Below are 13,172 nucleotides of genomic sequence, written 5' to 3' on the forward strand. Positions count from 1 at the left end.
AAATACCCTTACAGTCAATTCCTTTCATCCTTCTCATTTATATGTTTATATAAAATATAGATGTCTATTTTTAACTCTACATAGAAATATATTTCAGTTTTAAGAGCTGCGTTGAATGCTGTATTCCACTGAGCCAGGAAGGAGTGGTCCTTCTAAGAGATGTGAATTACTATGTTTCTAGGTAAGTGGTAAACACGTGCTACCTACTGTCTGGATGAACAATGGCCATTGCCATCACAGAAGCTGATGGGGCAGTTAACATTTCTGCCCAAATAGCACTAAAACTGAATTCCTCATTAAGTTACAAATAGCAGGAACTCTCTGGATCTTCTTAGAAACTATGTAAAATATAGGGAGGCAACTGTTACTATTTGTTGAGAAGTAAATACATTCTTTTATCCTAATGTCTCTATAGGGCTTAGATATTTTTCAGGGTAGCTGGCAAATCTAACAAAACTTTCCATTCCCATAGGTGTGGCAATCCCAAATTGGCTCAGAGGATCTCTCAACTTGAGCAGCCCAGCACAGGAATTGGGGATAGCCAAGAAGCAACGAGGCTGCCTCTGCTAAGCTGCATGGTCTGCTCTAGGAGCCTGCAATTCAGGGTGTTAAGATACCTCTCAGGAGGAAGCAAGAACACACAGCATCTCACGGAGAGTCCACAATGGATCCACACCCTGGGTCTCAGGCCCTTCCATCCTTCTTGGGCTAGACTTTTAATGTTATTTATAGAGCCTCACCAGCAGCAGTCTAAGGATAACATAACAGCCATTCAATGATGTAGACAACCACATCCATATGTCATTCATCCGTGTACTGAAGCTAGGGGTTTTCAAGGATTTGCAGTTAGACAGGATCACAACAACAGATCCAGGACATACCAAAAGACACAGTTTCTTTTTTTTTCATCAGAACAATCCTCTCCAATCCTATAACCAATTCTAGAGCAACAAAAAGGACTCTTCATTAATCTGAAATTTGTCCCTTCTAGGTGAAAAAATCACCCATACAATTTCCACCTATTCAAAGAGATATGGAAAATAACATTTAAAAATAAAGTTAAAATTGTCTCCCCATTCTTTTAACACAAACAATTATCTGAACTTGCAGCAGTCCACGGAGTAATTTCAGTCTTTACAATTCTTTCTCTTAATCCAACTCTGATGATAATGTTCTTTTTGATAACAAGATAAACCTAGACATTCTTTGGACACACAGAGGGAAATCCTAGCAATGACAGTTCACATGCCTTGGATACCCTCTGCTCCCAACTCCAACACCCAAAGACATACCTGCACTGAAAAGAGCAGTAGTTACATGGGCTGAGCATTTCAAATTGATACCTAAGGAAGCCCAGCTTGAGTCATCTCGCTCACTAACCACAGTTGTTGCAAGTCCCTAAAAGCTCCCCAGTGATGTGGGGGCAGCGATGGGATAAGAACCTGGCAGGTAAACATCTCCTGGAGACAGCAACCTAACCCCTCTATCCACCCCAGCTTCCTCGCTTCCATCTCAGCTGTCTCAAGTTCCTCAAGCACCAAAAGTGGAGTGGGAATAACTGAAAGAGAATGAAAAATAAACTAAGTGATCTCTATTAATAACAGCTGATAATGAGACAGACCAGGTCAGGACCAGGAGAGTGAGAAAGGGCAGGCTAGGCCTCAGCATGCCAACAAGGGCTTTACTTTCTGAGAAAGAAACTTGGAATTAAGTACACTGTAAAAATAAATCCCAGTCATTTCTGAATCTTTCTCCCATGGCTGCAGTTCCAATATGAATCTCTGCCCACAACAACATATCTGGCTTTCAGCCAAAGATTTGAAAGTCACTATGATCTTTTTTCCCCTGCTCCCTAGCCATCCATAATTTTTAAGCATTCCCACAGGCATGAAAGAAATGATAGCTTGGAGGGGGCAATGCTTGGGTACCCAGAGGCTGCTCTCTCACATTTGCTCACAGCTGGAATTCTCCATGGTCTTTGGCACAATCCCTTGCTACCACCTCAGCTGCCAGGCTGCCCTTTGAATGGGCACAGCTATCTGAACAGTTTCAGAATTATTTTTAATTGGACAAATACTGGGTTTTCCCACAAGCTCACATAAAAATGGGCAGCTGTTTCCATGTGGGGAAAAAAATAGTAGCAAGTCTATTTAGAGTAGACGTTCATAATTCAAACAGATGAATATTACAGGCTTCAGCTTATGAAGCATAGGCTGCATCTCAACCATCTTGAGGACATGACACAATTTTCCATATTCAAATGCCCCTTACCTCACAAAACTAACTCCACTGAGAAGTTCAGTTTCTGGCACTAGAGTTGCCGAGTGTGTGGTGAGCTCTTGGAGAGGCAAGGGCAGCAGCCAGGAGTCACAGTAGTCTCCTATCTGCCCAACTGTTTAGCATGGGAACTACCTGAGGTTCACAGCATCCCTCTGCCTGATGTAAAACCAAAACGCAAACACAGTAACTCAGTGGTCCTCACCCATTCACCTAGTATGGGACAAATCGCCTCTTCTAGTGGCCCTCAAGCATTGTACCTGCCCGCCCCCCCATGTCATTAGAGCTCTGTCATGACAGGTAGGTGTCACACAACACAACAGGGACAGGCAACATCTCGTGAGGGGATGTACACGTACAGAGTCAAATGCAGGTGTTCCCTGCACTTTCCAAAACATCGCCAGATGTGTCCTTACTGCATGCATAGGAGCTGTTAGAACTTTATTCACCTGAAAGATCTACTTTGTTCACATGCTGGGGAAAAAAAATCTATGGAGCCTCTGGGTAGGAGCACAGCAGGGACAGGACTACCAGAATAATCCCTCCAGCCCTCGACCCACTTCCTGCCCACATCTGAAGAACCACCAACAAACAGGACGGGAGGGGAATGTTCTGGCCTGTGTGGTGTATGCTTGGCATCCCTGCATTAATCTTTTTGAAACCTCAGGCTGTCCTTACAGTTTTAAAAAGCTGTAAATACAGGATGAAATGTCCTAAATTAATATGCCTGCCTAAACTGTGCAGATTTTACTTTGGCTGAAGTGGATTTCCCCCCCTCAGTTTTCAGGAAACAACTAAATTCAACTTGCTCGTTTACATACCACTGCTACTGTGCAATTTGCCCCCTCAGATCATGCCTCAAACTTTGCCTCTCTCAGCTTAGTCTATGAACATAATGCCTGAGATGAACTGAGGTATGGCTAATAACACCACCACTGAAACAGCTGACACAGATGCCACAGTTAAAATTTTGGCCTTACCATATAGAGCCACGGTGGAAATAGAGTCACAGTAGTGACTAAAGATGTTCACCAAGTCTGGGCTGCAAAGTGCTAGGTGCTGTCTAAACATGCAGCTGGCAGTCTCCACTGTCTACAAGATAGAAGTAACAACTGGTTGAGACAAACAACAACTAAAAATAGTCTAAGGAGGGAGTGGTAGCTAATGAGGATGCGCATGGTTTTTTCAGACCACAGCAAGAGATGGTCCATGCCCTGCAGGGTTTATCATCGTAACAGACTAGAGAACAGGCAGGCAGGGAATTGCAGACAAAGAGAGCAGTGTGTTCACAGTCACACAACAGGCATCAATAGAGCCAGGAGAAGGAACTCATATTGCTCCGTTCTGTGCCATGCACCATCCACTATCCACAGCATGAACCTACATGTCCTGGTTTCCACTGGGATAGAGTTAATTTTCTTTCTAGTAGCTGGTATAGCATTGTGTTTTGCATTCAGTATGAGAAGAATGTTGATAACACACTGATGTTTTTAGTTGTTGCTAAGTAGCGTTTATACCAAGTCAAGGATTTTTCAGCCCCTCATGCCCAGCCAGCAAGAAGGCTGGAGTGGCACAAGAAGTTGGGAAGGGACACAGCCAGGACAGATGACCCAAACTGGCCAAACAGATATTCCATACCATATGATATCATGACCAGTATATGGCTGGGGGTGGCCAGATCACCGCTCAGGAGCTAACTGGGCATTGGTCGGCAAGTGGTGAGCCATTGCATTGTGCATCACTTGGTTTGTATATTCCAGTTATATTATTATTATTATTGTCATTTTATTATTATTATCATCATTATTCTTTTCTTCTTTTCTTTCCTATTAAACTGTTCTTACCTCAACCCACAAGTTTTACTTTTTTCTCTCCTGATTCTCTCCCCCATCCCACTGGGTGGGGGGGAAGTGAGCAAGTGGCTGCATGGTGCTAAGTTGCTTGGCTGGGGTTAAACCATGATACTGCCACACACAAGTATACACATTCCCAACAGATCTACTTGCTGCTTTATATTCCACCCACCTCAGATGAGCTGAGGAGTGTGTGCAATTAACTTTTGCAGACGCTTTTCATGGACTCTGCAAGTTAATCACCATACTAGGGGATTAGAAAGTATCTCTGCTAAGCTTATTATCAAAGGAAAAAGACAAAAAGAATTTTATGAAACAAAATAACTGATTGAGACATCTATTATAACCACATCTGCAGCAAGGAGAGGAAAGCAAAACAAAAGACAGCTTTAGGCTAGCTATTTCTTGACTTTAAAGTGCTGATTCTTATAGTGTTAATATTCAATCACTCGTTTGGTGGATTTTATAAAACAAAAAAAATAAACCTAGAAAATGTTATCCCTGAAGACCAGGTGAAAAGCTGAAGATGGGGTAAAACCTGAACTGGTAGGAGAATGAGCTTACAATGCAAAATCCCATTATGAAACACTTAGAGCTTGTCAATACTCACTTTTATACAGATTTAACTAAACTGACATAAAACCCAATACAGTTAAATAAATGTAGCCCTTCAGCATAACTAAAGTCAGAGTACATTAAATGTATATCAGCATGACTTGGTTGGATAGTGAATTAACTAAAAATCAATATCCATTTAGTTAAATGGGTTTAGTAATAGAGTGCCAACGAGACAACAAGCAATGATGAATTCTAACTGTTGACATTATTTCTTCCCTGGGCTCCAAGCCCCAGCTCCAGCACTATGACTGACTCGCTGAATAAATTAGTCTGCAAGTTTGATTCTTAGTGATGTACATCTCAAGCTGAAATATAATCACAATTCATGCAAAAACCACTAGGCAACACTGATTAGGCAAGGCTAGACTTTGACCATCTCTAGCATTTGTGCTTTCCAGTAAGTATGTTCATAACGATAGGAGAAGTTCAGCTCCAAAAATCTCCCTATCCCTTTGTGGGTCCTAAAATGAAGACGTGAGCAGAACTGTCACAGTGCAGTTTCCTCTCTCTGGCGTTCTCATGCTCTCCCTCTTGTGGCAAAAGAGACTCACTTTTTTCCTTCAAAAAAAGCAAAACCTTCAATACACAACTTTTTGCATGAGCCGGCACACATTGCTGAGTCAACACGGAAGAAAAAACCAAAATCTGTTACAAAACAAAACAGAGGCTCTGTACTACCTCTTCTTTTCATTTGCAATAGTGATGCTTGCATCAGCTGAAGTAGTGACACCAGAAATCTGAGATCCCCCACATCACCTCCTTTCTTTATAGCTATGGTTTTAAAGCACCTCCTTTGATACTCCTATTTGCCCCATCACGACTGTCTTGTAAACAGCATTCACTGTCATGTAAAGCTCATTCTCTTGTAAGCTTTTTATCTCTTTATCAGGAGTGAGATTTACCTATACAGAAAAACAGCGGCAGCTGAGTAAAGATGTTAGGAAGGTGGGAAACAGAGGGACCAAAGGCCATTCTCTGCACGCAGCTGCAGAGAACAGACCAGAGTACAGCCATCAGTCCAGCTCACTCTGTTGCCAAGCAATTGAAATCAGGGATCCATGAACCAAATTCAGTTTCAGCATCCATGACGTCTCAGAGAATGGCATTTTAAGAACCATGACATGTCAACACCTGTAATAATGGTCTTTCATGACACACATTTCAAAAGAAAAATTAGTATGTCCTCTCAAAGGTTACATTACACCTGCTCTGTTTCCAACCCAATTTTGTATTAGCTACATCCAATGTCAACTCCCCTCAATTAGGCACATTCATTATTCAAGCTAATCCAACATGCCCTTGAGAACAGGGATTAGGAAACAAGGGTATCACTACAGGGACAGACATATCTTTAAGTGACTGCAGCTTTAAACAGCCTACAGATGGTTGAGTCAGGCCAAAAGACTGAAAATAAAATTTATCCCCCAGATCCCAGATATAGTCTAGTCAGTGTAGCACATTTTAATGCTCAAGAACAAACTAACATGTTACTTCTAATTACAACAATTTTATTCTACTGTCCACAGTTTACAGCCTTCATGCTATGTGTGAACTTTTTCTTCTAAAAACCTGTATTATAACATCCAATTTCCTTAAAATGTTTTTCAGATGAGTATCAAAGTGAAAGCAAGCAATCCAATGTAAATAACCCAATGAGGACTATTAGCTGGATACAGAATTTTAACCATGAAGGTTCACTGAAAGAATTAAATAAAGCAGACAAGAACAGAATACCACAGGTGTAACTACTTCATACTTTCCTTCTCTTATTTAATGTTTAGGCACTAAATATTCATACTGTTAATCCAGAGGTCTCCCCATAAGAATAGAATGTCATTACAGTAGCAGACCTTATATTCTCACACAGTGTGTAGGAAAGCTTCAGTACAAGCAAACAGCATGAGAAACATGTGCAAATTAAACACTTGATGATACCCTACTTTAAGGTCAGAAATTGCAAGCCCAGGCAGTCATGAGAGATATCTAGGAAGATCTAGGTCCTATATACAGGTAAGAACTGTCCTTAAGGATGCAGAAAACAAGCCCAGCACAATGCTAGGAAGAGCTCTACTGCTTCAGCTGCTGACTCCCAATGTAGTGAGCAAGTAATGCCTGAGCATTTGCAAGTGTCCTGTCTAACATGTGTATAAACTAAGAGGCAACCACTCTGTTAGAAATAATAGTTGAAGCCTAGGAAGATTTTAACACAGTGCAGGAGAGAACCTTAGTGGAAACAGGAATTCAGTGCCACAGGAACAATACACCGGGGCAGAGCCCTTCTTTCATTGCCATATAAAGACTTCCTAATTTGTCACTCTGGACTTACTAGATCTAGCCTTTAGCATAATTATATATATTCTCTGATTACCTTAACTAGTTTGATCTAGAGCTTGTAGTCAGTTTTGGATACTGAGGTGAAAAGTTCACTACTATATACAACATACTTATCCTTTTCCCACATGTTGTGTCTTCAACACTTCTTTTTTTCCCTAACTTGGGCTAAAAGCCTTAACTTCCAAGCAGAGTTTATAAAATATTCTTTACTTTCATATCCCTCCATTTTTCTCCAGCATTTTACAATTTTTATTTTTTTACACAGTCATTTCCTATTTACTTTATAAATTGCATGTTTCTTCGGCATCTGCGCTAAGCATAATGGGGCTATAGGTGACAACTAGGGTCCTTCAGTAATGCTAAATCTACATTCTCAGAGAGTCCTTTTGATGAAGGCTTGCTGGATTTGGAGCAAACCTTGAAAGTCATCCTTTTCAAGTGGTGCATGGTATGTTGGTCCTGTCTACCCTCAAAGCCACTACAAACTACACAGCAGAAGGAGAATGCATACCCATTGACAAGTATTGCTAAGAAAGTTTGCCTCCTAGAACGGCTACAGGTAGAGCTTCAACTTGTAGTTCAACAATTAATGCTTTAAATAAATTCTATTAAACACATCTTGATCATAACATTGTGATAGTTTCCAACTGTTTGAACTTTTTCAAGACAGTAACAAGCTAAGAACTAGGGTTTCAACACCAAAGTTTCACCTCCTCACCATGGATGCTAAAGGGGGGAAAAAAAAAAAAAAAATCTCTGCCAGAAATCAGCAGTCTGATCCCTCTGATCATGAACCACTACCAGTTCTGTTCAACTAATCATGACAACAGCTATTTGCATATACACCATTCAGCCAGGCCATTAGGATAACATCAATAAAATGACAGTTAGTTAGCACTCACATGGCACTTTAAATTACCCAGATGCAGTAACTGATTAAGAAGTAAGAGAAACTGTAACCTGAGAGCAGTCCATACATTTTAGGTGACCAGATACTAGGACCTGAGAATTTGTTGGGTTCGCCCCCCGCCCTCCACAAATCCAACTGTGAAAACTGTGAAGGCAAAGTGGATTAGCAGTTAGCAGCAGAAAGAACACACCTCTTCCTTAGCGGGACAGCGTAAAATCTACCTACATTAGCACACTGTGAGCAGGCTGACGCACAACACCAAGCACCACCTCACAGCACTAGTCTGACTTTGCTCTGCAAGTCCTTTACAACATTGTCAGTACTGCCAAGGGCTGAAGATTCTTTATGTGCAAAACAACTTGTGCTGCCCCTTCAACTATGCCCATCCTAGGGGGACACTTTGGATGACAGAATTTATGTACTCTCCTTAAACAGTGCCTCATTTCAATAAGCAGCAGTTCTAGAGGAGCATTATGGTTATTGACCTTGGCTTTCCCTGGAAACAAAGCATTAAAAGAATAAAAAGACCCCAAAGAGGCTATCCCTAACTCAAAGCAATCCAAACAGGCTCCTACTTGAAAGTGACTTTCAAACAAACCAGAATAATACACATTAGCACTAAGGATAGTGAGCCCATTCAAAAGCAGCGTCTACTTTTTTGGAATACCTCCTGCACATTTAGATGAGTCTGGAAAGATGGATATGATTACTTTTCATCTGTACTGGGGTAATGTCTCTATGCCCTTATATCACTGAGAAATTATTATAAAACTAAAGAGAAGGTCTTTACCTCAAAGAAACAGACAGGAACAGAGGTGGCTCTTGCAGTGCACACACAACGACCAAGTGAAAACACTAAAGTTATGGTCAGACCATCTATTCAGCACATCTTCAGGAGTTACCAGCCCTTATCTAGTAGTCCCCATTTTTAAGGGAGATGCATTAACATACTTCAGCTCACACATTTTGCTTTGCATTTCCAGGTACATCCATAAGTTATCATACCTCCATAGAGGATGAAATTTTAAGATGCATTAACTTGATAGACAGTGATCACAGAGCTCTATCCTACTAGTAACAGCAGAACAAAAAGTTTACCTGAAAAGAGAATAGATTTTGCGATGATTACAATAAAAGAGAACTGAAGAGGGATTATATTGCCACCTCACTTTCCTCTTATTTTTAAAAGAGGTCATCATGTCAAGATGAGAAAACAGAGGTGCTGAAAGCTTTGACAAAAGAGCTTGAATTCTGCATAGGGAGCTGACACACTGGAGAAAGAATGCAAGGGGGAGAATGGAAGTGACCAAGCAGCAGAAGACAGGTCCCTTGAGTAGCTGCCACTTAGCGACAGCAATTCTAACCATTCTTCCAAATCCATGAAAGGCAATAAAGATTTATTTTTATTTTTTTTCTCTAAAGACAATGAGATCTGACCTTCTGCCAAAAGCAATGACCCATGGGGCAAGATTTGGATTCCATCCTCCCAACAAACACACCATCTTCCTCACTATACTGTCCTGCAGAGAAGACCCTCCTCCACATGAAGAGAGCATCAGAGACTTCACATGTGCTTTTATACATCCTCTGTTTGTGCTTGCAGAGGTTACACTAGGAAGCTTTTTCCTTTGTTTTGGACAAACCAAAGGATAAAAATAGAGATGCTCTCTAACATCAAGCAGACACATTCATTTGTAGAAACGGAATGGCTGCTTTGAAGTTGCCACTCATGTATTGCAGTAGGTAGAAAAATGCCAGCAATAGCAAGAGGAAAAGGCATTTGCATGGCTTATTTAGGGTATGATCTGCTTCTATGCCATTCTTGACATGCTGCACAAAATGAAACAGAGTATTTGGCTTGCAAATGTAAGCCTAACCCTGATGATGATGTGGTGTTAATGTCTGTAATGTTCAGTGTAGACTAAATAGCTCTAAGTATCTCAGGGGAATTTTATAGGTATGGCTACACTTGAGGGTTGCAATGGGCAAAGTTACGGTATAAAATTACATCTCCTCCTTGTAACATATTCTAAGCTGGACCTCAAATACTGTGTGTCTCAGGCTTTCCAGTTAATTTGCATGAATTCAAATTCCATTCCAGTTCAAACCTGTACAAGCAACCTTTTCTAGACCCACAAGCAGAATTTGCCTCCCCTGCTTTTTCTGAGGATATCCTCCCCTGCGTTTTCTGAGGCTCATCCTCTTCTAGTGATGCAGAAAGCACCGAAATGCACAAAAGGCAAAAACATATTTTAATGCATTATTTAGCCATTTCTGAAAGTTCTTATGGCTGCTGAATTCTGTACGACAACCAGGACTACCTCTGCACACATCTCACAAAACATCAAGTCCCCTCATGTGGTAGTAATTATGAAACTCCCTGAGGAGTAGACCTTGATGGATGCTTCAGTTGAAAGCTATTATCTAGTTCATATTGATTCCAGTTAGCAATTAGCTTTTGGAACAGAACAACAGGTCTGCCAGAACAGAAAACTACTGGGACTATTACTCTTAGAGATCTGACCAGACACAATGTCCTGACACTGAACGAGGCTGTCAGAACTGACTCCCCCTTGGGAGGAACCTATACAAGGAAATCATCCCTCCCCTCATCCCCCCACCCAATCACACATTAAGGGAGATTCTCTTTTCTATGATTATTTTTAATCCAGATTACCAGGTCTCATATCCCTGGCTTTGATGATGACCATGACATTTATTCACGTGAAGAGTATTCACTATAGGATCACTGTAGGAATATATATAGGAACACTAGCCACACCGCAGCTGAAAGAGTGTATCTTTTAGAAAATTGCCACTAAAATATCAATCCCTCCCCTGCGGATTGCACACTGGCTGCTGAGACTGGTATGCCCTCCCAACTCATCATCAAGCCACACTGTCTCACTGGGAACTAAGCAGTAATAGCTGGCAACTGCTGCCTTAACAGTGGCTTTCACTTAAGACTGACAGAGGATAGGTCTCATCTATTGTGCTACTAAATGACATAGGTTTGGACCAGTAAACTCTACCTTCTGGGGTGATGACTATGGCATCCCAATGTTCTATGGCTTACCTGGATGGCTAGCAGCAGCAGAGGTTTTGTCAAGAAGCCACATGAACAGATCATTTCATGCCATGCACACTGGTTCTGCTCAGTTCCAAACCTGGACTGATGCAATTAGATTGAAAGAAGCTAAAAGGGAAGAGGTGGAGTAAAACCCACTGTGCTACAAGCCTCTGGATCTATTCTTAAGCTATACTTAAATGCCTTATTGAGCTCACTAAGTGGCATTAGCTTCAGGGACTGCCACCTAGCCGGATGGTATTAAACTATCACTCCTCAGAGCCATATTACACCTTAACCCAGAAAGGATTTTTATGAACCGTATGAAGGAAATTAAAAACCGGACAAAGGCAAATTATTTCAGGAGGTTTTCACTTCAATGCAAAACTTTCCCAGCGTTCCAGGACAAAAAGGACACCAAGACCTTTGCAGCATTGCTGCTATTTAAGGAGAATTGTCTCAGTATATTTCATTTAATCAAAACTTATCTCACACATTCACCCTGTGAATAAACAGTCTGTGCACCTTTTGATTCTCGAAGACAGCAAAGAGACTTGTTTAGATTAGTCTACATAAGTCTTCATTGATTCCTCTCTCCTCTGGGGCTTCTGCATTCCTTCAACTGAACAGACAGAAACAAACCTGTATTGTCACCCAGAAAAGCATAAGATTAAGACATCTATCAGTATTGCATTTAAACACTATTTTTCTGAACAGACTACTGAATGTTGATCTATGCTGGCAGACAGGAATCCCAAGTTTTCTCCCACAGTCTTCCAAAGGCATGTCACACAACTTTTGGGTGTGTCACTTGGTTTTCAGAGCTGCCATGTCCTCCTATCTCCCACTGACTTCAGTAGGTGTTGTGAACTGCATTTCTGAAGGTCAGTCCTTTAACTGCTCAGTGTCTCAGTGACCTCACCTGTAAAATAGGAATAGATTAGACCTGTACTCCAGCTGAATTATTCCTGAACACTGTAGTAATGTGCAGCATCATTTATTTTCTACCTTTATGTTGCTCTGAATCAATGGAGCGCTCAACAACTCCAGATTTACAACTGCTGCATGAGGTCTCTTCAGGCAATGCAGCTCTGGAAATCCAGGTTATTGTTCTAGCTGTCTGTGCCAGGAAATTCACCAGCAGTTGTAGGGTAATCACCCCAGTTAAAATATATAACAAAATAGGTCCTGCTGGGACCCGAATCTGAACTACACTAGGTGATGACATTTGGGTGGTGCTCCGTGTTAGTGAGGCTATTCCATTCTTACACTAGGTGATTCTTAAATAATCCAACACTTAATATTTAACTGGACTAACAGATCAAGGTCTCAAAACCAGACTTTTCTTTGAAGAAGTAGTGCCCATTAGTGGACCTGAGATATCACACTCCCTGGCTCAAATCCCAGCTGACCAAATTACATTATTGGTCTCTGCCTCAGTTTTCCTTTCTGCAAAATACAGACAATACATTTACAGAAATGGAGCTATTTTTACTGAACTTCGGCTAACAAAAGACCAGAGGAGACAAAGTCGCCTATACTTCCACAAGTGGCCAGGCTGAGGCAACAACAGGTTAACACTGTTCAGCAGCCTCCAAGAGTAGTAGATAGCAAGCAGCACTTCTACCATCACTGCAGCTGGGCTGGCTTCAATAAAGAAGAAAAATGCTCTTTAATAAGAAAAAAGTTAACAACTTCCATGAGGAGCTAGGAAGAACCAGTGGAAGAACTGACAGTTCAGTAAACAGGAGCATTGTTCCCTTTGTGCCACAACAAGATCAACAACAGATCTTTTGAGGCGCCAAACTAAAAAAGAAAAGAAAAAATAGACTAAACAAAACTCCACAAAATTTATGATTCAAAGGTATTGTACATTTTTAGTACTAGCAAGACTATCCAGAATGATCACTTCACTATAACAACAGACATTTTGCAGAAATATTGAAACATCTTTTCCAGAACTTAAGTTATCTCTAGCTATTAAAGACATGATAAAACCTAGTGTAGGGGTAGATTAGCTCCCACCTGCTGCTGCAGACCCCAGTCACTTCAGAGACAGCTGGTGCTAGCCACTGTCAGAGACACAACACCACATCTTGGGTCAGATCCAGTC

General features: G+C 41.2%; 1 protein-coding gene across 2 annotated transcripts in view; it reads right to left on the bottom strand.

The window, feature by feature from the left end:
• The window catches only part of LOC126043100 (rho GTPase-activating protein 22-like), an 86,254-nt gene extending 75,095 nt beyond the window's left edge, over positions 1–11,159 (bottom strand). For both annotated transcript variants that reach the window (XM_049811020.1, XM_049811019.1), the window contains exon 1: positions 11,069–11,159. In XM_049811020.1, the coding sequence (XP_049666977.1) occupies positions 11,069–11,111 (43 nt within the window). In that variant the 5' untranslated portion in view covers positions 11,112–11,159. The remainder of the gene's footprint in view (positions 1–11,068) is intronic.
• Positions 11,160–13,172: the final 2,013 nt, after the last annotated feature.

Source organism: Accipiter gentilis, chromosome 9 (assembly GCF_929443795.1).
Source record: "Accipiter gentilis chromosome 9, bAccGen1.1, whole genome shotgun sequence".
In the NCBI taxonomy this organism is placed as follows: Eukaryota; Metazoa; Chordata; class Aves; order Accipitriformes; family Accipitridae; genus Astur; species Astur gentilis.